At 34.1% G+C, this 27,000-nt stretch overlaps 1 protein-coding gene across 17 annotated transcripts in view; it reads right to left on the bottom strand.

Moving 5' to 3' along the window:
- The window catches only part of nedd4l (NEDD4 like E3 ubiquitin protein ligase), a 79,833-nt gene that overhangs the window by 3,886 nt on the left and 48,947 nt on the right, over positions 1-27,000 (bottom strand). For 5 of the 17 annotated variants that reach the window (XM_058757333.1, XM_058757335.1, XM_058757334.1 and 2 more), the window contains 16 exons: positions 25,571-25,651; positions 20,019-20,120; positions 18,972-19,106; positions 18,186-18,356; positions 13,256-13,453; positions 11,667-11,744; positions 6,483-6,537; positions 4,603-4,661; positions 3,894-3,959; positions 3,320-3,549; positions 2,528-2,649; positions 2,297-2,367; positions 1,987-2,082; positions 1,799-1,872; positions 1,653-1,713; positions 1,450-1,509 (listed from right to left, as the gene is read on the bottom strand). In XM_058757333.1, the coding sequence (XP_058613316.1) occupies positions 1,450-1,509; positions 1,653-1,713; positions 1,799-1,872; positions 1,987-2,082; positions 2,297-2,367; positions 2,528-2,649; positions 3,320-3,549; positions 3,894-3,959; positions 4,603-4,661; positions 6,483-6,537; positions 11,667-11,744; positions 13,256-13,453; positions 18,186-18,356; positions 18,972-19,106; positions 20,019-20,120; positions 25,571-25,651 (1,659 nt within the window). The remainder of the gene's footprint in view (positions 1-1,449; positions 1,510-1,652; positions 1,714-1,798; positions 1,873-1,986; positions 2,083-2,296; positions 2,368-2,527; positions 2,650-3,319; positions 3,550-3,893; positions 3,960-4,602; positions 4,662-6,482; positions 6,538-11,666; positions 11,745-13,255; positions 13,454-18,185; positions 18,357-18,971; positions 19,107-20,018; positions 20,121-25,570; positions 25,652-27,000) is intronic. The other 12 variants (XM_058757336.1, XM_058757324.1, XM_058757337.1 and 9 more) reach the window with 10 other exon arrangements.

Here is a 27,000-nt window from a genome sequence, read left to right as displayed (position 1 = left end):
ATAAACAATGTTTAGGGCCGATAAGATTTTTTTTTAATGTTTTTAAAGGACATCTCTTATGCTCACCAAGGGTGCTAAAAGGCTGGATAAAAATAAAGAAATATTGTGAAATTTTATTACAATTAAAATTTTTATATATATATATATATATATATATATATATATATATATATATATATATATATATATATATATATATATATATATATATATATATATATATATATATATATATATATATATATATATATATATATATATATATATATTTTTTTTTTTTTGTTACATTATTTCTGTAATGGCAAAGCTGAATTTTCAGTCTTCTACTATGATGAATTGGTAGTCAATAATTGTTATTTTCAATATTGAAAAAAAAAGTTCTGCCTAATTTTGTGTGAGAAAAAAAGGTTCATTTTTTAAAGGGTTTTTTTGGCAACATTTTAAATGACTTTAATGTCTCTTGAGTGTCCTTGCATAATAAAAGTAATTAAAATAAAAATAATACATTTTTTTTTTTTTTTAATCATCCTGACCCTTAACTTTTTAACAGTTGAATACTACTATTGGTAAGGCATAATCGACGGCTAGCTGTGCATTAAACGATTTGAATGCACGACGTGGAGGCGAAGAACCACCCGACGCGCAGCGGAGTGAATTCAAATCGTTTAATGCACAGCTAGACGTTGATTATCCCGTTTATGCCATGGTCATTTGCAAGCATTCACATATTAAAGATGTTAATAATATTTGCACTGCAATATTTGACCTGAACGATAAAAATTATGGTTATTTTCGTCTGTATTACTATTCAACTGTAACTGTGTGTTACTATGGTTACCAATGTTTATAGGAAGCGCATTAATATAGAACGTGATTAAATTGACCTGGAACTACCTGTGCGGTTCAACGAATTTAAATCAACACCTGCCAGCCAATCAGAATCCAGTATTCAGACAGACCATGGCATAATATTATATGGTGTATAGTATACAGTTCCCGAAATGTTTTATATATACCGCTTGTGGCAATAAAATTTTCGTAAACTTAAAAGTACTTTGATTTGATTTTCTTCAAAATAAGAATTGATAAACTACAAATCAGGTAATAACCCAAAAACAGCTTCACATTGTTAAAATCATGCAGATGATACACTGCTGTATAAATAGTACATCAGTAGAACCTCTACTGGCTGGCTGACATTTATACCATGATCTATTCAGCACAGTCTGCCTTTATTAGTTTATTATTTGCCACTATGACGGGTTTAAGTGCGGTTTTCTCCTATGCATTGTTCTGTGCTCGTGAGAGAAGAGTCGATTCATTCAACAAAATACAGGCTTTTTTTTTTTTCACTTTTTTTGTATAATGCTATGAAAGTCTTGGACATGGACGATTCAGTCTCCATGACAACGGCAGACACTGAGTAATGGGTATGTGGGAAGTTGTTACCTCCAGTTCGTTTTCGTCAAAAATCTTTATCAAGTCGATGGGAATGAGTTCAGTGAAACCCTGTGAAACACGATCAAAACATTGCATGTCATTATAACATGTTGGCATGCAGCCATAAGGAATAATCCAACTTCTGCTACCACCTAGTGGCAACACACAGAACTACAGAGAACTTTTTATTGTGTGGGGATTTGATCACGTACCTCCAAAAAGGCGTTCATCTGTTTCTGGACCCGGTTCACAAACCGCCACTGAATCACCAGGCTGTGCAGAGCCAAAAAAAGAGAGATTGTGTTAGTATAAAATGCCATATGTAAGAATTTACAAATAGAGCAAGAGAGCAACTCACTCTATGTATTCTTTTTTGTTGTCATTGGTTACAACCATGTCTGATCCGCTTGGCTTCAAATCCACCTGATATGTCTATAAGTATGTATATGTAAAAAAAAAAAACGTTAGCAAAAATATTACAACAACATTTTTTTTTTCATTGAAAATGACTTCAACAAAACATATTTAGACACATAATGCTGTTACCTGTCCAAAGTTGTCCTCATCAATGCAGAACCGCAAGTCCAGTTCTGTGGGGTCGTTTTCCAGAATCCACTTGAGAGAGTTGTAGTATTCACTGTCCTACATGATGTATATGAACATTAAACAAAAGTGAGAAAAATTTGAAAAAGTATACATGTTCACAGACACACTAAATTCAGATCAATGCCTTTAAACAACATTTTTCAATGATAATTGTTTTATGAGGTTTCTGCACTGTTTTGCTGTGGGTTATATCTTAAAATTGGTGTGTGTGTGTGAGAGACAGAGAGAGAGAGAGAGTGTGTGAACGCACCACTGACTCCATATCATTCAGCGTGATCTGTTTGCCCAGCATCATTTTATAGAACGGTCGAATGAAGAAACCTGCAAAACAAACAAGAATAATATATTTCTGTTTGTAACAGGGAACAGCAACTACACATCAAATACCAAAACAAACAAAAAAAATAATAACAACAACATAAAAATAGAGAAAATGTCACATGATGCTTCAGATCGGCTCTTAAAAAACAGGTTTATGTACCGTCTAACAGCTTTCCGTGATACACAGCCATGCCAGCCACCCGACCGATGAACTTGAAGTATGAGAGGTGATCCTCATTACAGAGGCCAGAGTTTGGATTGATCTGAAGGGTGTAGTTATCTCTACATACAGACAGAAGGGAGACGTTAAATGAATGAATTATGATGCCAGCTCTGCTGCATCTTCTAATGAGTGTCAGTGGGGGAGATCTAACAAGATAACAGACCAGCTTTGTAACAAAAGAAATGCTTGCTTGCTTTCAGAAAAAACACAGACAGACAGATATATACTGATAGAGAGACAGACATATTTATATACAGATAGACAGACAGATATATAGACAGAGAGACAGACACGTAAATATGTAGATAGATAGATATATACATAGACATGAAGACAGACATACAGATAAATCTGACAGATTGACATAGGCAGCCAGACAGACAGATAAAAAAAATATAATAAACAGATTATAACATAAAAATAAAAAATAAGGGAAGCGATTAAAAAAAAAACAAGAACAAAAGAAAATGAGCAAAAAAATGGAGATGCCAGTTCACAGCTAAATAATGTCACAACTACAAAACGGCATTAAAAGTGAACTAAGAAGTGCAAAGGAAGGCAAAATGCCAGTTAGCTAGTAAAGCCTCTGGACTGTATGCTAAAAGTAGATACGAATACAAGGTGAGAAGCGGAGGTGGGTGGTTCAGGATTTACGTGCCAGTTTGAGCAAATCTGCCAAAGAAGCTCAAACTCGACAAAACTATAGTGGACAAACACTTGGACACTTACGTGGCCGAGTACTCAAACAGCCCATAATAAGGGTTAAACATCTCCTTGGAGAGCAGGAAGAACCATTCTCTGGCCACGCCCCCGTAGTCCAGGCCTTTCTCTGATTCAAACTCGATCCACAGACGAGCCTTCAGACTGTCAGGTCTCTTCAGGGACATGATTCGTCTGTACGACTCTTCCAAGATGTTATTCCTGTGCAGCTTCATCTCAAAACGGTTCGGAATATCTGCCTGTGGGAGAGAGAGAGAGATTCAAATAACATAGTTGCATCCTGAAATTCATTCAATTTGGATGAATAAAAATCACAAAATAATAAACTGAAGATCACGATTAGCTACCAGCTAGTGTCACACTAACATCTAGACATAATATTAAGGTTTGAAACAATTACAGCACTGTAAACGGCTGCGTTTCTGTCGTGTGAAGAACAATTTAACACCCAATACAAAAAAAAAGAAATTGCTCTTCACTCCTCAACAAGGATTTCACACAGAATAAATTAGAGTGTCTAGGAATACAGTATGTGACAGGAAAGAGCTCACTGTAATGTCTCTGAAAACACTTCATTTCTTACCGGCTTCTTTAACTTCTTTCTGAAGTAATCATACTTCTGCTTGAATTCTCTGGAATATGGCACCGCCTAAAAGAAGACAAATAAACAATTGAATACATAAGTGTAACATAAGGATAACAACAAATACCAATGGACACGATTTTGGAGTTTGGAAATTATTATCTGATGTATTATTATATAGTATATTTGTATGAATATCACAAAATCTGTCAAAAACACATTCTGGGCAGGTCATATTTCAAATGAATATTTAAATTTATTTTATTTTTTTAATGCATAAACATTTAGAATGAAAATGGCCTCTATTTTTCATTGTGACAGCTTTTTCTGTGTAAAAAAAAAAAAAAAAAGTAATTTTTATGTTGCAATACTGTACCTCTAATTTAATCTGTTGTTTTTTAAAAACATTTTTAACTAATGCAATAAAACTGCAAAATTGCAGTAATGAGGACCATTGTGATAAAGGCAAATTATTTATTACTACTAATAATAAAAATAATCGCACAAAAAAATTAAACTAAAAATTAGGCATTGCATTTTTTTTACATTTTGTCTCAAATAATTTGAAAAAGTCTTTTCCTCCCCTACTTCTGACAAATCTCCATGTATTCTGTACCAATTTTTTTATATAACAAAAAGCCAACAGTGTTATAGGAGAACAGAGTCAGAATAATAGAAAGACTGTGACAGAGAATAAAGGTACACTCACGGGTCCAGTTATGGCAGGACTCTGGAGGCGAGGATCTTCCCACTGTGTTTTTTTGGTGTCTGAGGAGGAGAAGAGGAATTTTATAAGCCTCACATTTTTATGGCTATTTGGAAGGTTTTTGGGAATTTTTTTTTTTTTTTTTAATTAAGTTGACAAAATTTCAATGTGGTGGTTCAACATAAATCAGTGTACACACCACTAGAGGTCGTTTGTGAATGTGTGGAGCTGACAAACAAAACAGGTGTATATCGACCACAGCAGCAGACTCAGCAGTGCTTGAACACACCTGTGTTGTTGTGACGGACACTGAGGACATGCCCGAGTTTAATGATGCATGAGAAAAATGATCTCACAACTTATGTTACCTTTAACATCTAAATTGTTATTGATCACACAGCACAGAGTAAAGTTACTACGACAAAACAACAAATAGGAACTTGAGAGCATATCTGTGAATGGAGCCTGCATTACTGTATGTGTAAAACAGAAGGCAGGTGGATTACAGTTCCCAACAGTAGACAGCAAAACTATGCTGCATTCCAAGGCACCTCATTTTGGTCACATTGTAAAGCAGCATAAAATAATTTCAAATGTCAAAATTGAATAAAAGCATCTGCCAAATGCATAAATGTACTTAATTAAAATGTAGCTTTCTACACACTATTACAGTATGTTTAGAGTGATGTAAAGACCATCATATAAATGTAATTTGCACCATATAAATTTTTTTTATTTTTATTTATTTATTTATTTATTTAAGATTAAATGTAATTGCTTTCTACCCCATAACAGTATGTTATATTGATGGTGTACACAGTGAGGTATAAAACTTTTTTTTTTTAAATTATAAATAGTATTTTCTTAGTGTTACAATTAATTGCTGACGAAAGTTTAAAATATTCAGAATACTTTGGAAAGGAAAATGAAATGTAATTTTAGACTATAAATATTGAAGGGATAGTTCACCCAAAAATGAAAATTCTGTCATTAATTACTCACCCTCATGTTGTTCCAAACCCGTAAGACCTTCCTTCGTCTTCAGAACACAAATTAAGATATTTTGATGAATTCTGAGAGCTCTCTGACCGTTCAGATCAAAGCGACACAGAACAGCATACGCTGTTTACGTTCAGTGGATGCTCACCAAAATGGCGCCAGAGTGACGCAGAGGAGATAAATTGTTGAATAAAGTCGTTATTTTTGTTTCCTTTGCGCACAAAAAGTATTCTCGTAGCTTTGTAAAATTGTAAATGAACCGCTGATGTCACATGGATTATTTTACTGATGTCCTTGCTACATTTCTGGACTTTGATTGTGGTAATTACATTGCTGTCTATGGGAAGGTCAGAGAGCTCTAGGAATTCATAAAAAAATATCTTAATTTGCGTTCTGAAGATGAACGAAGGTCTTACGGGTTTGGAACAACATGAGGGTGAGTAATTAATGGCAGAATGTTTTTGGGTGAACTATCCCTTTAATGTGTTAAATATAATTAAATCAAATTAAATTACATTTTTGATAGCTTAAAGGGATAGTTCACCCAAAAATGAAACCTGTATGAGATTCTTTCATCTGCTGAACAAAAGATGATATTTTGAAGAATGTGGGTAACCAAACCGTTGATAGTCCTCATTGACCTCCACAGTATTTTTTCCCATAATATGGAAGTCAATGGGAACCAGTAACTGTTTAATTACCAACATTCTTCAAGATGTCGTCTTTTGTGTTCAACAAAAGAAAGAATTCATGCAGGTTTAAAACAACTCGAGGGTGAGTAAATGACGACAATTTTCATTTTTGAGTGATCTATCCCTTTACTGCAAGTTAACATGTTAACTGAAATAATTATGCTTATTGTGCCAGTAAATGAGTGTCCTTACTATGGTCGATGTAAAAGGTTCTTCCGTCTGCGTGCACTCGTTCCTCCCACCCAGGCTGCGGAGATTCAGAGAGAGAGAAAACAGAGACATTAAGATCAGCCGAAACCCCAGACCTGATACACCACTGATACACCAACACAACAACTGTAACAGATAATGTGACGGGAGGAAGGAACAGAAAGATATGACGGTTCCTCGGTTCAGTGTGGGAGAGCTTCCACGACAGGGTTCCACTGGCATGCAGAAGAGACCTCGTTTATTCACTCTCACTCCGACAAACACACACTCGCATTCACATACTGCCCCTCTTTTGAGAGCGGAGACCCCCGAGACCTGCAAACCCACGTCGATACCAACATCACAAGAAACTGCCAGGCCTGACGGAAATCACAGCCAACAATTCATAACCCACGACATCAAGGGAAGCTGTTTGATGACCCACATATGGGAGCCGGAGAGGGGACAAGACCTTCGTTCACAACTGAGAGACTGTGAGCCAGCACTGAAGACAAGCGCTCTCGTGCTGAACGGGCATCAACCAAAAACTGGCATTGAATGAAGCACAGGATGGACACTGTGCAGGGGTGGAGGATGCAGAGGAGAGGATGGATGGTTGGAGAAATGATAATCAACATAACCAGACACGAGATCCGTGCAGGGAAAAATATAAAGAGAGAAAGACGGAGACACAGGACAAACAGAGCTTAATAGAAGGGCTCTGGAAGTAAAAATCCCATTCAAAATATCCAGTTAAGATAATGTAAACAACACTAAAAACACACATACCAAGAGTTCTGGGATTTTAAATTAATGGCATATGCTAATGTAAATGCTACAGTGATATTTGGTGGATCACAACCCAAAACCCTATATTTTGTTGGAAATTCATCTGACATTTATTCAGTATTTGGCCTGGTTTTTAAACCATGTGCAGATAAATCCTACCATTTATGCATTTACAAACCTGTAATTTCTCCTAATCAGACAGTATCATTTTAATAATTTTGCATATTTATAAATAAAATAAAATAAAATAAAATAAAATAAAATAAAATAAAATAAAATAAAATAAAATAAAATAAAATAAAATAAAATAAAATAAAATAAAATAAAATAAAATAAAATAAAATAAAATAAAATAAAATAAAATAAAATAAAGCACTGTGTCTACAGTCACTGGTACCAGCTGAGAATCACTGATTTAATCCGATATATTTTTTGAGATCCCTATCAAGTAAATTAATGGAAAAAATACTTCTGGAACCATGGCTGCTTAGAAGTGGGCAGTCAATATTGAGCTCTATAACTGAAAGTACTGTACAAAAACCAAAAAAGAAATCAGAACAAGAAACAAAGAAAGAAAAAAAAACAACAACAACGAAGACTGACAGTAAAAGAGTGAAAGCGGGAGTAAAACAGAAAAGGGAAAAAGAAGGACAGTCATCCATGCCAGCAAGGATAAGAAAGGTGGAGAGGTCAGAGGGCGGACAGGCTTGTGGGCAGGCAGGTAAACACAGGCAGAGAGAGGACCGACCTCCTCTGGAAGATTCTGCCACAAACAGCATCAAGCGTAGAGCGAACCATGTTCCCCCACGCCACCGAAAGAGAAATCACACACACACACACACACACCACCAGCTTGTGAGACAGAACTGCAGTCAGTGCAGTCGGAATCATTTATATAGAGTTTAAAAAAGAAGAAAAACCAGTGTTGTTATTGTTAACTAAAACTATTAACATCAATTTAAATAAAGATCAAATAAAATAAATATTTGATTATATACTTAAAATGACAAAGCACATAATTACTCATGTATAAATTATGTATAAATTTAAATTAAAATGGAAAAAATAAATCCAATTCAAAACATTAATACTATATTAGAATATAAATAATACTAAAAAAAGACCTCAGGAATGTAATAGTTGATGGATGAAGGACGGAAAAATATATTCTTAGATATTTGATTAATGCTGTCAAACAATTAATCACGATTAATCACATCCAAAAGAAAAGTTTTTGTTTACATTATATATGTATGTGTACTGTGTATATTTATTATGTATATATAAATACACACACATACAGTATTTTGAAAATATTTGCATGTTTATACATTTATATATTCATATTCTTATATTTTGTATTATATCAATATATTTAATATATAGACATAACATTTTTCTAAAATATATACATGCATATGTTTGCATTTATATATACACACAACAAATATACACAGTAAACAAACATGTTATGTAAACAAAAACTTATTTTGGATGAGATTAATCGTGATTAATCATTTGGCAGCAGGGTAAAAATCAATGATTTGCAGTCATATGACTTGTTACTTATAACTAATATATTTGCATATATTAAATGTACTTTTTAATTTACTTGCATGTGTAAGGCATTTTCAACATTACATGAAAACAAGCATGAAAATAGACGTTTATTAGATAAGCCCCTGTTTCCTGGCACGTATTTCCACTGAAAACCTGAGAAGAGAAGGTGTGATTACCAAACACCGGCATATAAGTATTTCTGCTAGGTGGGGAAAAAAAAAAATCATTAAGAGTTTCTTCACAATCTCATCATGTGAGATGCATATTGCATCAACTCTTGCTTAAATACGAGTCAAAAAACAAACTGTTCTCAAACACAAGAAAAGATAAAAAAGCTTGTGAACTTGCAGGAGATCCTTTGTGCTACCAGCGATGCATTATTCCTTGGGTTCGAAAATGTAATTTATTATTTTATTTACTGCTCATAAATATAAATACTACTTTGACACTACAACCGCCACGGGGTAAATTTTACCCGTTTCTGTTTTTCAAATGTACATAACAGATTTTCAAAAAAACATTCAAGTCTCCCAGTCACTGACTTTTACTAAAATTATGTAATTTACAATCCAATGTTGTTAAAAATTATTTAGATAAAACCAGATAAAAAAAACAGAGCATTTATACCTATAAGCGCTGCGCGGGTCAAATTTACCCGCTATATAATGCATGTATTTTCATGCTGTCATTGTCTTGCCACTTATGTTTTAACATTGTACATTTCTAGGCAACGCCTTTCACTCACTGATTTAGCAGTTATCAGTTTCATAAATAAAGTCAAAATGACTAAAAGAAGGCAATTTATGGAAGGTAGGTATTAGAAACACTAAATGCCATGAGCGATGGAGAGTCCGATGGTAAGTTATGCGTCCTGGGTCGGCTCAGCATCTGACAGTGATCCAGACATCATATTTAGATGTTTTAGCCTAACGTTACTCATAATTGGTCAAACTTTGGTTTTATTATTTAATTTTTGCCTTGCCATATCGTTTATTATTTGCTACTGTGTTGCTATTTATTCTAGTCTGGCCGTTTCCTGAAGAAAAAAAAAAAATCCGATCTATTTTTGATTACCCGAAGTTTATTGGTGTTGTTCTCTTATTCAAATTATAAATGATACAACTAAACAAATTAATAATTGGGCCTAGGTGAAGCTGTGCGCTTGAATTTGTCATAGCATCGTCCTATGCAGCCTGGTGAATATTTATTGTCTACTGGCTATTTTAGTCATTTAAATAACATGGGTTATCCTAATATATTGATTAATTACATTGTATTATAATATTACACCACCCAAATATTTACTACCTTCTAATTTTCGTTGTCAGAGCAGGCTCTTTTCTTTTTTTTTTTTTTAGCTTACTGACCATTATGGATTAGTGTAGGCTGCATTAAAAAGTCTTGAACATAAAACAGCAGGGTAAAAATATAGTTGACGACTAAATCATTTCATGACTCTAGACACTTATTTATGAAGACAGTGGCATAATACAGTGAAATAATATGATCTTTAGACATATAAAAACAGTTGCCATGTGTGTGGGTAAAATTTACCCGCTGGCGCTTTTAGGTATACAGCGACCTCTGGCAGTTCTAGTGTTAAAACACTTTTTTCCCCCCGATATATAAACATGATTTTTTTAATTATTTATAGTATTTATGGGAATATTTAGAATATCTTTGAGGTTCTTGTGATAAGCCAGACTCTGAAATGAGGTGACAACAGAAAACGTCATTTGTGACACCGGACCACAAAACCAGTCTTAAGTCGCTGGGGTATATTTGTAGCAATAGCCAAAAATACATTGTATGGGTCAAAATTATTGATTTTTCTTTTATGCAAAAATCATTAGGTTATTAAGTAAAGATCATGTTCCATGAAGATATTTTGTAAATTTACTACAGTAAATATATCAGAACTGAATTTTTGATTATTAATATGCATTGCTAAGAACTTCATTTTGACAAATTTAAAAGGTGATTTTCTCAATATGTTGATTTTTTGCACCCTCAAATTCCAGATTTTCAAATAGTTGTGTATCGGCCAAATACTGTCATATCATAACAAACCATACATCAATGAAAAGCTTATTTATTCAGCTTTCAGATGATGTATAAATCTCAATTTCGAAAAATTGACCCTTATGACTGGTTTTGTGGTCCAGGGTCACATTTCACTTCTCATATTTCCATTTATATTGGGTTAATGTGAGTAACATTTCACGTTGTCACATGTAGTTCTGCACAAAAACCCCATCATAGATAAAGTTGGCTACAGAAGTCACAAAAGCTGTTTTCTTTAGGAAAGCCTTATATATCTGAATAGAATCCGCTGTTATTTAAATTGCATTAAGTTGCATTTCCTTATAAAGTTATCGGCCAACTCGCGAGCATTACATTTACTTGCCAAAAGGCAATTTTGGCGTTTATCAAGTGTTAATTTTGCACTAGATTTCAGTGCTGTTCTTGGACAAACTGCATTCCAGCTAAACAAAAAAGAAACTATCTCTGACGAGCTAATCCACTGTCAGATTTTTGTAGCCATTGTTCTTTTACAAAACAGCTAGAGGATGTGGTCCATCAACAAAGAAATCCACAAAACACCACAGCCAAATTCCTGCTGTTGTGTCATTAGTTATGGTTTTCCCATTCAATTGACAGACTTAATCCTATTTTTTGCTTTGCAGATTGAATTAGTTTCGCGATTCTTGTATGATATCACTGTTGCTTTCATGATTCTGCATCTCAGTGTCACAACACAAGGACACGTCACACCAGGCTGTTGAAAGAGCTCGGATTGTGGGTAATATTGCTCAACAGCACTCTTTTTGCACTCACAGGAAGTGGGCCGAGGTCGCCAGGGTCCAGGGATGCTTTTGTCCTCATGTGAACGGGATACTTTAAGCGAGGATCTTCCTGAAAAGAGAAAAAGAGAGAGGTTGACACATGCTCAGATTTTCCCAGAAGGTTTTATCCTCATTTAGTAGTAAATTGCATTCGCTGTCTGCTGCCAAAATGCAGTTCTTCAGACAATACGGAAGTAATACTGGAATGATTGCATTTCTTGCTCGCCTCATGGGGAGATTATACAGTAATTATACAGTGAACTTTTTAGTTTTCTCGTTGGAGATTTCAAAACCACTAGCAGGATCTAATAAGGACATACTTTGTAAACCACAACATACTATTTTAAGCAATCGAGCAAAGAAGAGAAAATCAATTTGTTTTCATTTTAAATCTGTCCAATTACACAGAACCTCTTAAGAGGATGCAATGCATCTGAAACAGACAAAGGCTAGTCTGTGCTGGGGGAAATTAGGGCACTGGAGAGAGGCTGCAGTTCCTCTGTCAGACACCAGGTGGCACACTGATTCTGAGCGCATCACGTCTGCATCACCAGGGGCCTCCCTCCAGCTATGGGGCACTGAAGTGTGCAATGGTGAACAAGATTGTGTGTGTGTTTGTGTGTGCGTATCTGTGAAAGTCTTTTTCCCTCAAATACCTTTCACGCATCTTAACGCAGGCAAAAGAGAAACATTAAAAATAGCAGATCTTTTAAACATTTGAGAAGACAGCAACCACTAAATTTATTATTATTATTCTTTATTTTTCTTATTACTATTTTAATAAATTAGCAGTTTGTATTAGAGACGGTAGTATTTTGTTATTGGAGACCGTGTTATTTTAGTATAAATGATATACTTTATATTTATTTAATTTATATTTTGTTAACGTTTTGAATTAGGTTTATATTTTTGTTTCCATTTCAATATTTATATATTATTTTTCTATTTATTTATATATTTATTATATATATATATATTTATTATATATATATATATATATATATATATATATATATATATTTATTATATATATATATATATATATATATATTTTTAAAATAGGAAGATTTGTTTGGTTACTATTTAGTACTTTCAACATTCACATTTTACTTAAGCTAGTTGCCAAAGCATTTCTCATTTATTATTCATTTAAATATAAAATATTATTTTTATGTTTATTTGTATTTCATTTTTAATTTGAAATGCTTAATGATGAGATATAGATAATAGCAGCGATCACAGCTGCACATAAACCAGTTACGTCAGCAAATGGAACTGTAGAACTGTTCCAAAACCTAAAGAGCTGCTATGCTGCAGCATCACAATACTTATGACTACAAAACTTGACTATGACTGCACATATGACTACCATGATTACAACAGGGTTTGTCATTACCATGCTACTAAGCGTGGTTTTAATTAGGTAGAGAGCTATAAATACATTTAATAGTGAACATTTAATTTTTTCACTCATGGCCATCTTGCATTTTTTTCCTCGGAGGTCATTACAAAGCATTCTGGGATTGCCCTTACCATGAACTTAACTAGTTTTGGGAGAGATTTTGTGAGTGTTTGTCTTACCCATGTGGTGGTTCTGCTGTTGTGGTCGATGAAGAATGGCCGTCCATTGGGTGCTATTCTCATTTCCCATCCAGGGGGCAGGAAGCTCTGGTTTGCTTTATGCTGGGATTTGGGTGAGCTGTAGGGAGAAGGCTGCGGGGACTGAGGGTTGGAAAACGTGTCCTTTACGGCTCGCCGTATCTGGGCGTTATTGGCTCCCTGCGAAAGGAAACAGAGCCAACATTAATTATTTCCCTGTTTGCCAGACTCTATTTCGTTTTACAGTCTTTTGTGTATAATTCATTACAATTTTGTGTAAGAAAGACTTTTACGAATGGGATATGTAAAAAAAAAAACTGAAAAGATTTGGAAAACGCAGTACGTGCTAATGAGGCGGCACGCTGTTATTTAATCCTGCTAAAATTTTAATTAGCACACAACTCAGGAGGATTTCACCTCCATTTCACCTCTGGACGTCTTTCTCTCCCTCTCATTTTTTTTTTCCTTTTCCAAAAACAAATGTTTCCCTTTCAACACTGTAATTAAAATTCACATGGCCCTCTGCAACCCTGATCATTTATAAATAAAACCTAGTACTTCTTTATGTAAACTTTCAAACCTTTGAGAAATGTTTACTCAATATTCTACAAGATCTTCTTACATCAGATGCAGAAAATGTAGCACCTGTCATGTGATTAATCATAATTGCTTATCTGATGAATGAATTCTGGGTATTCTTTCCTTCTGAAAGCTAAACCAACAAAGGCAATAAGATGAGAATAAGGAATACAACTGTGTTCCCAGAGTGTTAATAACACAGAACATGAATTACAAAGAACCAGCTCTTAACTTTATGACAAAGCCTATCAAAACTCAGAGAAATGCAACTTAAAATTTGATATTTTTTTACATTACTTTCTAAGCAGGCGCTTTACAGAAATCCCTCAAACTTTATTTTATTCACATACTTCTCAGCAACTAATCTAGCTCCTAACTCAACACTCAAACTTGTGAATCATTTTAGCCATTATCTCATTTTACAAACTTTATACTTAATGTAAGAATTTTTTAATTTGTAAAAACAGCAATTCCACAAAACTACAGCATCATAAATAATATTATAATACCTAAAATATTATATTATCATAAATGGTAGAGGAATATTATTATAATTAATATATACATATATTATATTACATTAAAACAAACACCTTCACAAATATTATTATAAAATCTTAAATATTATATTATCATTGATAATAAATAGAGGAAAATTAGTATATTATAAATAACACTAGATAAAGTATTCCATTTTATTCTATTAAAAAAAAAAAACAAGTCTACAGAATCATAAATAATATTCTAATATATAAAATATCATATGATACTTCACAACAAATATAGGATTATTATTATTATTATTATTATGAACAGCATTATATTATATTATATTATTTTGTTTTATTCCATTCTGTTTTATTTTATATAATGTCAAATGCATAACATGAAAGTGAAACTCTTTTCTTATTGGTGACGCAAGCAATTGTCAAGATTTTTTTTCTCAGTTCTAAGATCAAATACAAGATACCTATTTCATTTGATTTCACTACTTGCTTTCTGCACAGTAAAAGCAATATCGGCAAAGTGTTTCAAGTGGCGAGTGATGCTTCGGTTAAGAGATGCGCTGAAACTGTAGTTTTGTTTAAAATATCGAGCTCAAGCTGTGACAGAAAGAATCAAGAGGGACAGAAGAGGGATTTTAATCAATACCACACCCCATGCCTTTTTTGTCAGCTACCATGTTTTTTTCACATGGAAGTGCGTGGCTGTCATTAGCAATAATTGCTATGAGAGCAAACACAAGGCATTTATTCCCCAACATATTCAGATTAGCCACAAGAGCTATTGTTTATTCCATTAGCAAAGCCATTCTTCACAGCGGAGGCCATTAGCTCTGGCTGAGGCCCATCATTGCAGATAAAATTGTTTGCCATTTTCAAAAGGAATATTCTGGATTAAATTACGATTTGAGCTCTATAAACACCATAAGTGGCCTGTTTTCGATTACCACTGGAAATAATTGCGATACATTTATAAAAACAAACAGTAAAAACAGCACTTACACAAGCATCACAACATAATATCTATTAAATGTATAATATACTAAAATTAAATTAAATTAAATTAAATTAAATTAAATTAAATTAAATTAAATTAAATTAAATTAAATTAAATTAAATTAAATTAAATTAAATTAAATTAAATTAAATGTCATAATTAAATCATGTCATAACATTAATTGAAAGCATGTTATGGGAAAGTTTAGAAGGTATATACGGATATATTTCAGAACAATGTACTATAAAAGCAAAATAACAAGTAGGTTTAAGGTCAGACATGGATTTAGAGCAAGAGAACAGAAGGAAACTATGAAGTCATGGCTGTTTGAGAGGTTAAACTTCTTTTTGGCAATGGTGACACCTTGGCGCGTTTCACGATAAGCAAATGGACAGCTGCCCCAACCCAAGTCTTCGGTAGCGTCAGCTGATACGAATTTACAAAGCAGGGGTAGAAGCCCTGTTCCTTCCACGCAAAAGTAAATGTTGATGAGTACATTAAAACTTGATCCACGCAGCAGCTGTTCAATTTCACTTTGTGAAGATTTCAACATCATGAATAAAGGACTAAACTTCTGAAAGTCTGTGGGACGATTATAAATTCAGTACATGTCAGTAACCTGTTCTTTAAAGATTAAATATTTACAAAAATCTATCCTTTCATCATTGAAATAAAACTAAACTAAAAAAAGTGAAATAAATTTTAAAAATTCTTCAAAACATATGCCAAATTATTGGGATACCCATTAATTCTCATGATTGAACTATTTAAATATTATACGGTTGAAATTATTTAATTTTGTGAGAACAAAGTGACCAATGTGTGATATGAAAGGCGAAAATTAGCACATATATGCAGGAACTTGCCTGACCAAGTAAGCAAATAAACATTTTAGCAGTTATTATGCAAAATACCTGACCTCAGAATACCACAATGTGCAAAATAATATTTGTATATCAACATCTGGGTAGAAGACATTCTCTTTCCCCAAAGTATATCATGTTAACTATCCATTTACTTCATATATCAGATCTCCTTTCCAGAAATCAACCACTGCCACAACTGTGAAATACTTAAGAAAAAAATAAAAAAATAAATTAAAAATAAATAAATTATATATTATATATATATATATATATATATATATATATATATTATTGCAAAAATGTGTAGCTATTTTCAAGAATGTATGGCTGTTTGGACATTTTCCTAAACTTTTTCTATCAGAAACGCTTAAAACAAAAACTATAACAATAACAGCACTAAGCAGAAATAACAGGATTTTCTTTTTTTTCTTTAACTGTGCATCGAAGTGAATTAAATTAGCTTGAACTGAAAGGTCTGGAGCAGACGGGTCAGGAAATTCTCTCTCAACTGATTTGGCTTTTGGGACATCAGACTTTCATAATAAAACTGATCCATGCATAATACAAGGGCTACGATTCAGCTGTTCATACCTAAAGAAGCCAGCGGCAGTGTGCATAGAATGAGATTCTGATTTCCTATTTCGACCAACTGTGTGCGATATTGTGATTATATTACACTGCACTGTTGCAATGGAAATAAAACAGGTGTGAAACCTGCTTTAAAATTAACACCGTCTGTCACCAAATGTGATGAAAAAAATTGCCTGTCAATTGCACGAATGATAATCTGACACTCACATATGTAAGTGTCACGATTCAAATCAAAGACACAAACTGAAGGAAACATATGTCGACACTTGAGCTTTGTGCAAACAACTTTTTTCTCAGAAGTTTATCCAGAAGGAATCTTTTTTTTTTTCTCCAGAACTCCATGTGTCAACACACATAATAAATCTTCCTCACATTAAGTCAACAAAGTAAAAATATGAGGAACAAAACCACAATATGTATGACGCAAAAAAGAAACAATTACTGGCACTGTTGTCACTAATTTGCAGAAGAAAATAAAAATATTGAAAGAAGTATTTAAAGTATCTTAATCAGCAAAGATACTTTAAATTGTTCAAAAGTGACAGTAAAGATCTTTAAAATGTTTATGGATTATAAAATCTATTTTTATATTGTTATATATTCTACTTATATATATTAATACCTAACAATCGTTCCAATCATTCATGTTAATAGATATTAGAATGATTTCTGAAAAAACAACAACAACAACAACAACAACAACAGAGAACAGTTATTTTAAATGGTAATAATACTTTACAAAATTACTGCTTTAGTGTAAATGCAGCCTTGGTGAGCATAAGAGACTTCTTTTAAAAACAAACAAACAAAGAAAATCTTACATACCTCCAACTTTAGTAGTGTAAATAATATAAATGAAAAATAATTTGGTAACACTTGTCAGAAAAACTGTATAAAAATACAAAGAAATTAAACAAAACACTGGTTAATCACAGCCAAGACTGTCTGAGACGAATCACACAGTTAAAGGGAACTCCGTCATCATTTACTCACCCTTAAGTTGTTCCAAAACTGTATGAGTTTCTTTCTTCTGTTGAACACAAAAGACATTTTGAAGAATGTTGATAATCAAACAGTGGCTGGTTGCCATTGACTTCCACAGTATGATAAAAAAAAAAAAAAAACACTATGGAGGTCAATGGTCACCATCAGCTGTTTGGTTACCAACATTCTTCAAAATATCTTCTTTTGTGTTCAACAAAAGAAAGAAACTCATACAGGTTTGGACCAAGTGGAGGGGGAGTAAATGATGCCAGATTTTCCATTTTTGGGTGAACTACCCATTTAATACATGGACTGGAATCAGGTGGAGGGGCAAAGTAAACAGAAAGAAGGAAGTCAGGGGACAAAGCAGAGGGAAAGGCGGATGTTCTCACCTCTAGCGGGGAAGAGAGAGTGACGGTGGGGGAACTGAGGCTACGGGGTCTGCGCACTTGTGGTTCGCTTAGATGGCCGCTGGAGGAGGAAGGGGTGGAAGCGGGGGGCGTGGCTGCTGTAGCGCCCTCTACTGCCGCAGCTGAGGTACTGGCTCCATCTTCAGTGTGCTGCTGGCCAAAGAAAGGGATCAATTAGCTAGTCAGCACAAGATCTTGTCCAAGGGCACGCCATCCAACACTGGGTCTGCATTCAAGGTTTAAAAGGGGTCCAGAATGGAAAGCAAGGTCTAAAATACTACATTAGGAAATGAATGCTATTAAACTGATCAATAATTGTAAGGTTTAATTTGATTGTGTGGACAAACAAGAGGTCTGGTTGGTTTTTAAATGACTACAGAATATTTAAGGAAGTTAAAAGATAGGAGATCAGTTAAATAAGCCTTTTATCTGGTCTGTTATTTAAAAAAAAGAAATGGAGAGAATCATACGAAGGATGAAGAATAGAGAGTTTACTACCACAAGGAACAGAAAGATAAGATATAGATCAAGAGCAACCAAAGTAGCAATAAATAGATCAAGAAAACACGACGGTTGGCAAAACAAATAACATCCAGACATCGTGACGGGACAAGTACACAAGAACATGGAAGCAAAAAGATAAAGGCAGAACACCAAAAAGACGACAGGATTGATAGAGAAGAGAAGAAACTCGGAAGACAGTGGGTGACGCTGGAAAAACATCGGAGGAAGAACAAACCTCCGTTAGCTTTAGCTAAGCTTTGCTACCTGCAGAATGGGCCGTGTCCAGGTGGTGCTACGGTTGTTGTGGTTGACGTAGTACGTTCGTCCCTTGGGGTCTTTGCGTTCCTCCCAGCCTGGCGGAAGGCCTGGTGTGGTCAGGGCGTAGGAGGCCGATGGAGACTGAACAGAGTGAAAAGAACAGATGAGTTTGCATATTGACAAAACAAAGCAGCACTTGGTGATATTAAAATCTGTATCACTGTCAGTTCTGCTACAATGAATTAATCTGTATAGATTTTATATCAGGGTCATATCTGTAGGAAAGGCCTTGTTAACTGATATGACATTCAATATGATGAGTGTGGGAATATTGTACACTTAAAACCAGAATACTAACACATTTTCACAAACACAAATGTAGATACAAATACACCTAAGCACAACTAAACACAGCATCCAAAACACACTCCATACAAGGTGACATGCTTTAATCGTATTATGGACACATTTGAAATGCATCCGATAAATATGTCTGGGTGAATTTATACGTAGGGTGAAGATGGACAAGTTGGGGTGTAAATCGATCCCTCACAATTTCAAAATTTATAGACACACAAAAAAAAAAAAAAAAAACATATTTATGAAATGAGATGTGCCACCAAATAAAGAGTGCTCTTAATAAAAAAAAATGGTTAAATTAAAACTTATATGTACAAAAATGTATATGCGCTAAAAGTATACACACATAAATATAATAATAAAATAAATTACATTAATTTTAAATAATAATAATAATAATAATAATAATAATAATTCTAAACCATCTTAATAAAAATGGAAATGTTAATGAAAAAAAAAAGACTCACAAACTCTTATAAATCGCATTAAATAACACTCCTAACAAAAATGTATAAATGTATTAAAGCAAATTATGAATTTATAAATATAAATTAAATTAATAAAAATGTATATAAATTAAGTAAAAAAAATTTATAATAATAATAATAAAGAATATACTTAACACCTCTAAATAAATAAATAAATAAAAAAGAACCACCAACAAGACACAAATGTACAACATGTGGACTTTACCATGGTGTCCTCAACGCCTGTGACCGTTTGAGCTCTTGTTCGTCGGGTCTGGGAGCTCTGCTGGACAATAACAGCTGCTTTTAGATGGGGCGGGCAATTGTCCTGTTTTGGGCCAGTGGGAGAGGGGAAATGAGGGCAAATGGAAGGACAGGGTCAGCCAGAAAGTGTAACGAAGAGTAGATGGGGAAATGATTTTAGGGTGGTTTTGATTATTTTAGGTGATTTTTGAGAGTTGAAGGGGGTAATTTTGAGAGAGGTGCCCTGTGGTGTGACGTAAGGATACAGCAACCCAAAAAAATTGGTGAAACGAGATGTGATTAGATTTCAGGGAGTGGATTTAATTTGAAATCACTGTTGGATTATTAGAATTGAGATTTGATTAAAGAGTGATAGGAGAGTGAAAGAAATGCCCAGGTGCTTATTTGTAGAAAATAAAGAATCATTCATTTGCAATTAAGAGGTGATTACAGTGATTTAGTTTTTGTCTAAATCATTACAGGATTTTCTTTCGTGTGAACCATTCCTTTAATATAAGTCATACTGTAAAATTGTAGTGAAGTTCATTCAAATGAAACTAAAATAATTAACCAATAAATACATTTGTAATATATACTCATATGCTTACCAAGCCTGCATTTATTTGATCAAAAATCCAGTAAAAACAGAAATATTATTACAAACTGTTATAACCGTTTCTTATTTTAATATCTTTTAAAATGTAATTTATACCTGTGATGGCAGAGCTAAATTGAGCAGCCACTACTCCAGTTTTCAATGTCAGAAATCATTCTAATATGCTCAAATAATTTCAAATGTTACTGCTTTTACTGTATTTTTGGTCGCTTCCATAAACGCAGCAATAATAATGAATGACTGTAACAGAGAATGTCCTGAGATTAAATGGTGTCCACAATGACTGATCTAAAAGGTTTCCAAGAATCATCCAAATAAGTAGCTTCCTTCAGCATTTCAAACTGACTCACATGCCCACTGACTCACCGACTATGAAAACAAAAGGAAATGACACCTGGGCTAGTATCCGACTGGCACTCAGAGTTTACATTTCAAATACTGAAAGAGTCAACTCTCTCACAGACAATGAAATGCTTTCCATCTGCTTTTACATGGATGTAATAAAAGACACTCGTCTCAAACAGGGCAATCCGATTAGCCATCCACTCAAGTAATGATTGCACATTTCCACTCGTGTGAAATGTCAGCCTCCTCGCACACAGGGACAGGAAGTGTGGGGGAAATGCCACCTCTCACCCACGCTAATATCAGACAGATTTTCTGGGACTATAGCGAAATCCCTCATCTGCAGCTCTCAGAAGCACTTCACAGCCAGAGAGAACCGGGCCACCAACCAATCGGCCTCTTGTCAGAATAAAGTAGACATGTAGCATAAAGGACACGGAACGGGCAGCTATTTAAAGCGGATTCAGGCGGATGAGGAAAAGCATTTTCTTCCAGTGTAAAGGAAATGTTACTTCAAAGCTTCAAAGTTCAAGAATGTTGTTGAAGTGTGGAGTTGAAAGATTAATGTGACTACTTTATATTCAAACTATTCAGGTGGAGAGACTTTGGACATTTAAGACTGCTCTTTTAAATGATCCCAGGCATTAGGAGATGCTTTGCAAAAGCTTGGAGCAGAAGAATAAAAGCTTCCAGAGTGATTCAGGTAAATCAGGGACTGAGAGAGATATAACACTATAAATAATTTAAAAAAAAAAAAAAAAAAAAAACAGATTTACTCATCCATGGCATTTTATATCAATATGACTAACAGAAAGGAAAATATTGATGAGGGCGAAAAAAAGTAAAAATTGCCCCTGTGAAATATATTCAAAGTCTAAATGCCTTATAATTTAAAGTATTTGTTTTTGTAAAGAAATTAATATTTGTATTCAGCAAGCATGCTGTAAATTGATCAAAAGTTAAACATTTCAAAAGGTTTCTATTTCAAACAAATGCTGTTTTTTAAACCTTAAATCAAAGAATTCTATTATTTATTATTAGATTTGTTTGCCTCTCTGTGCCCACATACTGTATTTTGATGCAGCTAAATTAATGCAGCAGTTTTCATTGGTATATTTTACTGTTTCTGTTGTCAGACAACGGAATGAATATGAAATAGTGACTGAAACACGACCCATTAAGACTAGGCTACATAACCAGCTCTCCTTTCCAAGATGTTAATCTGCACAAAAATCCTGATAATCGAGATCAAATCAAACACACATAAGAAAATGACAAAAGCTGTGCTGTGATTTCGGCTATACTTGCATGTAAAATTAGAGAAGCAACATAATATCTGTGTTTAACTGAAAGTGTTGCTCCTCTCCGCCGCTCGCTGAACGATGCAGATGCACAGAGAGAGAAAGATATGTGCATGCGCTGGGACAGCAAGACCTCACGCTTGTGCGGCAGTACTGGCGAGTCTCAGAAACTAAATAAGGCAAACCCTACACTCTTCTCGCTAGGAGCTTTTTTGAAGGGGGGGGGGGTTGCTAAGGGGTCTGCAAAGTCACTAAGTTGGCAACATTGTACATCTCCATTTCTCCAACTACGGGCTAGGCCACGGGTCAAACAGAAAATGCGTGCTGCGCTAATAAAATTAGTGCCGTTAAAATGAATTTGTGTTAATGCGTTATTAACGTTGACAGCACACATACATACATGCAGCGTAATTTTAAAATATATTCACATAGAAAACTTATTTTAGATTGCAATAATATTTTTCAATAATACTGTTTTTACTGTATTTTTGATCAAATAAATAGAACCTTGGTAAGAATTGGTATTAAATTTAATAAAAAATTAAAAACGTACTGACCTGCAAACGCTTGAACAGCACTATAAATTCTGACTTTTCCTATAATATGTTTTTAGATGACATTAAATGGGTAGTTGACAAATAAAAATTGGACTGAGGCCTATGGTGTGACATAGCAAAAATGTAGAAAAAAAAAACAAAACAAAAAAAACTTAACATACGAATAACATCTTCATTCTTAGTTACAAATAGCATGAGCGAGGTTTATCTTCAATGTTAGAGGTTATTTTATTTTTTTAAATTTTTCTGTCACACCATAGGACACATTCATACGTCAACTACCCAAATACAGAGCCCAAGTTGTACGGACCACATTTTAAGTACATGTCTATCTGTCCTTTTCTAGGCCTGACAGGCCCTGGTCACAATGTTTTGTTGTATGAAGAAGAGCAGCACAAACATTCATTTAAATAATTTTTTGTGCTCTACAGAAAATAAAAACTTCAATAGGTTTGGAACAACATTAGAATGAGTAAATGATGAATTACTGGTGAACTACTCTAGAGTAATTTACATTACATTTAGTCATTTGGCAGATGCTTTTATCCATGACGACTTACAAATGCAGACAATAGAAGCAATCAAACCAACAAAAGAGCAATAATATATAAGTGCTGTGACAAGTCCCGGTTAATCATGTGTTGTTATACTTCTGAAAACCTAGTCAGCACAACTAATATTCATATAGATAAAGCTCTACAAACAATTGAATCATATAAGGCTTACAACAAGAAAAGAAAAATTCACATTTGCTTTATGCCTTTATAAGGTTTAACAACTGATCTTAATACACAGCACAAGGTTATTGGAGCTCTCCTGTGCGAGCTGCCAGATCTTATCTTGGAAATTCCCAGCATGCATTGCTCTAAATGCCACAATACAATAATGAAATGGACACCAAAACATTCAAGGGACTAACCCAACCTCATGACCAGTCCACAAACCTCATTTCAAACAGACTTCTAGTACACAGAAGCAGATGGGGTCATCAGACTGTCACATCTACAGGAACTTGCAGAAAATAAATACATAAAAGTTTCAAGGCTGGGAATCATGCCATTAAAATGAAGCACAATCGCTTCAGAGATGTGGTGCACTTCCAGTGAAACATCCAGTGTCTACGTCTGTTTCCTGCCTCATGCAAACGGGAGCAGTTCACACGGTGACCTCACCCACATGGGTAATGTAATTTTACCACATGTGACTTATCTGCTGTAAAACAGGATCATTTAAAGAGACAGCGCACTATTTACCACTCAATGTGTTGCTTGTGCGTCCTAGAGCGTGAAACAAACTACATTATTGCTGCTTGTAACAGTGAGAAATTATTTTGGCAGGCTGTCTCTTAAAAATTGGAAATGCCCCCGAGCAGCGATGCAATCAATTACGAGGCAGCTCTTTTATAGAACACAGCACTTTTTTTACACAAACATCACTGAGCTGCACTGTTAAATGATCCATTAAGAGAACTCCCACAGTCACATTATCACCATGGAAACACGTCAACTTCTCATACAATGACATCATAATCACCACAGCTTGACTAAATCAATCCTAGGAGCGTAATAACACCTCACAAGTCATTCTGAATTATCATTTGACATACGCACACAAAAACTACCCAAACACTTAGACAGGTGCTACATTTTTGAAAAACAATAGGCGACATTTTATAATAACATTGGTTTAGTCATTTTCATAATATAACGTTTAACAGATCAGTCAAATATGAATAAATGAATGTTTAATTTTTTTTAAATGTATAATATATTAATCAAAGTTTCATATTTCTAACTACCTGTTCAAGTGCATTAATGATCTGTCAAGCATTATGTAATGTGTTTTTCCTTTTGATTCTTAAGGTCTTTGCACACCGAGTCTGAAATTCTCGTCTGAAATTTTTGCATGTTAAAAAATAAATAGGACCTCGCGCGTTGTGTCAATCATGTTTACACACTGCCTCTGAAAATTTCGTCCATCATAAAAAAATTCAGATCAGGTTCGATTTTTCTGTGTCTTCGCATCCGTAGGAAGCATTTTGATAGGAAAGGATGACGAATACGGAAGAAAAAAAAAAAAACGCATATGAAAATTTCGGACTCAGTGTGTAAAGAACTTTATTCAACAGATACAGTAGAAAGAGGACGGACATTATGAGTATGGAAAATGTTATGGAAAATTTGCCAGGCCGGATTTGAACCCATGTCAACTATATAAGCATCAAGGATCAATGTGCCACGAGTGTCATGGCTCCAAAGTTTGTTAAAGTCAACATGAAAGATTACTTGCAATCCATTTTAATGTGCAGAGCATTTTATTTTGATGAAAAATTAAGACGACAAACATGTTTTTCTCTTTGAGAATTTATAGAATTGTTTTAGAAATGAATTGATGAATCATTTACAATTAAGTTTATGTATATGTGTATTAATGAAGCAAACGGGTCAATTTTAACTTTATGTTGACTTTAAAGCATTATATAAAGTGTTACTAAAGATTCTGATTGTCACATTCATGGCGATCCCAAAAGCAGCCAAGATGTTCATTACAGGCAACAGGAACATTATGAAATCAGGTGAACTTCTGAATGTGTTAGGGAGTTTATAGCTCTTGATTCGACGCCGAAAGAGTGAAAAATGGTATAGTACTTGAGAGTGAGTGAAAAAACACCACATGCAAAGTGAAGGAGAGGTGAGGAGGAGAAAAGCAGATGTACCGTTGGTGTGGGAGGTTGAGCCTGATCACTGACTCCATCGGTCATACTTGAGGAGCGTAGCCGAGAGGAAAGATGACTCTGCTGGAGAGAGAAAGAGAGACAAAAAGGCATTAGAGACTTATAAATATATAAAGACATAAATATCTAATATCATTCAGAGTGGCCATTTTCTAAGTGGTCCTCTGAACGGCATAGGCTCTGGAAAAAAAAAAAAAAAAAAAAAAGTCAGACATGCAAAAATTTTTGGCTTAGTTGAATCTGAAAAGAAATAAACCTAATATTTAATTAAAATTTAATATTTAATAATAAACATGTTTTGCTTACAAATTCTGCAAAAAAAGTATTTTTTGCCAGTTGGATTGACATTTCTAAATTCATTCACAAAGTTCAGTAGTGTACAAAGTTAACAAAAAATAAAATACTAATTTAATTATTTCAATTTAAATAATTTCATGATTTATTTATTATTTAATGTTTTTTTGTTTGTTTTTGTTTTTTACAACCTCTGCTTTCAAGTAGGTTTTTTTTTTCTTTTTCGGATGTGATGTGACGAACAAATTCATACAAGTTCAGTAGTGTCCAAAGCTGTCTGAATTCATCTACACTCATGTGCTATTCAGTATGTATTGAATGATAGATGAGTGAGTGATCAAGTGATTTGAAACGCATATGCATGAATGTGTAAAAACAGTAATGCCTCTGGCATGTATCTGATACGCTTTTGTGAACACTGAGGCAGATGTCATGATAGGCATCAGCAGAAGCAACATTTTCAGTTTATACCTCTCTAGGCCCCTTGTTTTTGTAAGGGATAATCAACGGTTCGCTGTGCATTAAATTATTTGAATGCACAACGTGCCTCTGCGAAGTGCATTCAAATCGTTTAAATGCACAGCTAGCCGTTGATTATCCCGTTTATGCCATGGTCATTTCCCAGCATTCACATATTAAAAATGTTAATATTTGCGCTACAATATTTGATCGGAATGATAAAAATGACGGTTATTTTCATCTGTATTACTATTCAACTGTAACTGTGTGTTACTATGGTTACCAATGTTTATAGGAAGCGCATTAATATAGAATGTGATTAAACTGGCCTGGAACTACCGGTGCAGTTCAACGAATTTAATCAACACCTGCCAGCCAATCAGAATCGAGTATTCAGACAGACCATGGCATAATTTTGTTTATTAAACATTTAATTTGATCTAATTTGACTATACTTTCAGCCACAAAATATAGTATAGCAACTTCAGGTCTGTTTAACACAATTACAAATAGAAACAAGACCACAGATTCTGTCTGAGCCTATTCCAGACAGTTTTTCATCTGGACACGTAGAGTACACTGTCTGAACAAACAAGCAATGTATTATCCAGTTTCATTACTTGCAAACACCACAAAAACCACTCAGTCCAAAAGATTTA

This window comes from Onychostoma macrolepis, chromosome 21 (genome assembly GCF_012432095.1).
Source record: "Onychostoma macrolepis isolate SWU-2019 chromosome 21, ASM1243209v1, whole genome shotgun sequence".
Taxonomy (NCBI): Eukaryota; Metazoa; Chordata; class Actinopteri; order Cypriniformes; family Cyprinidae; genus Onychostoma; species Onychostoma macrolepis.
The sequence above is the reverse complement of the archived record's forward strand: the minus strand, read 5'-3'. Positions and strand labels throughout refer to the sequence as shown.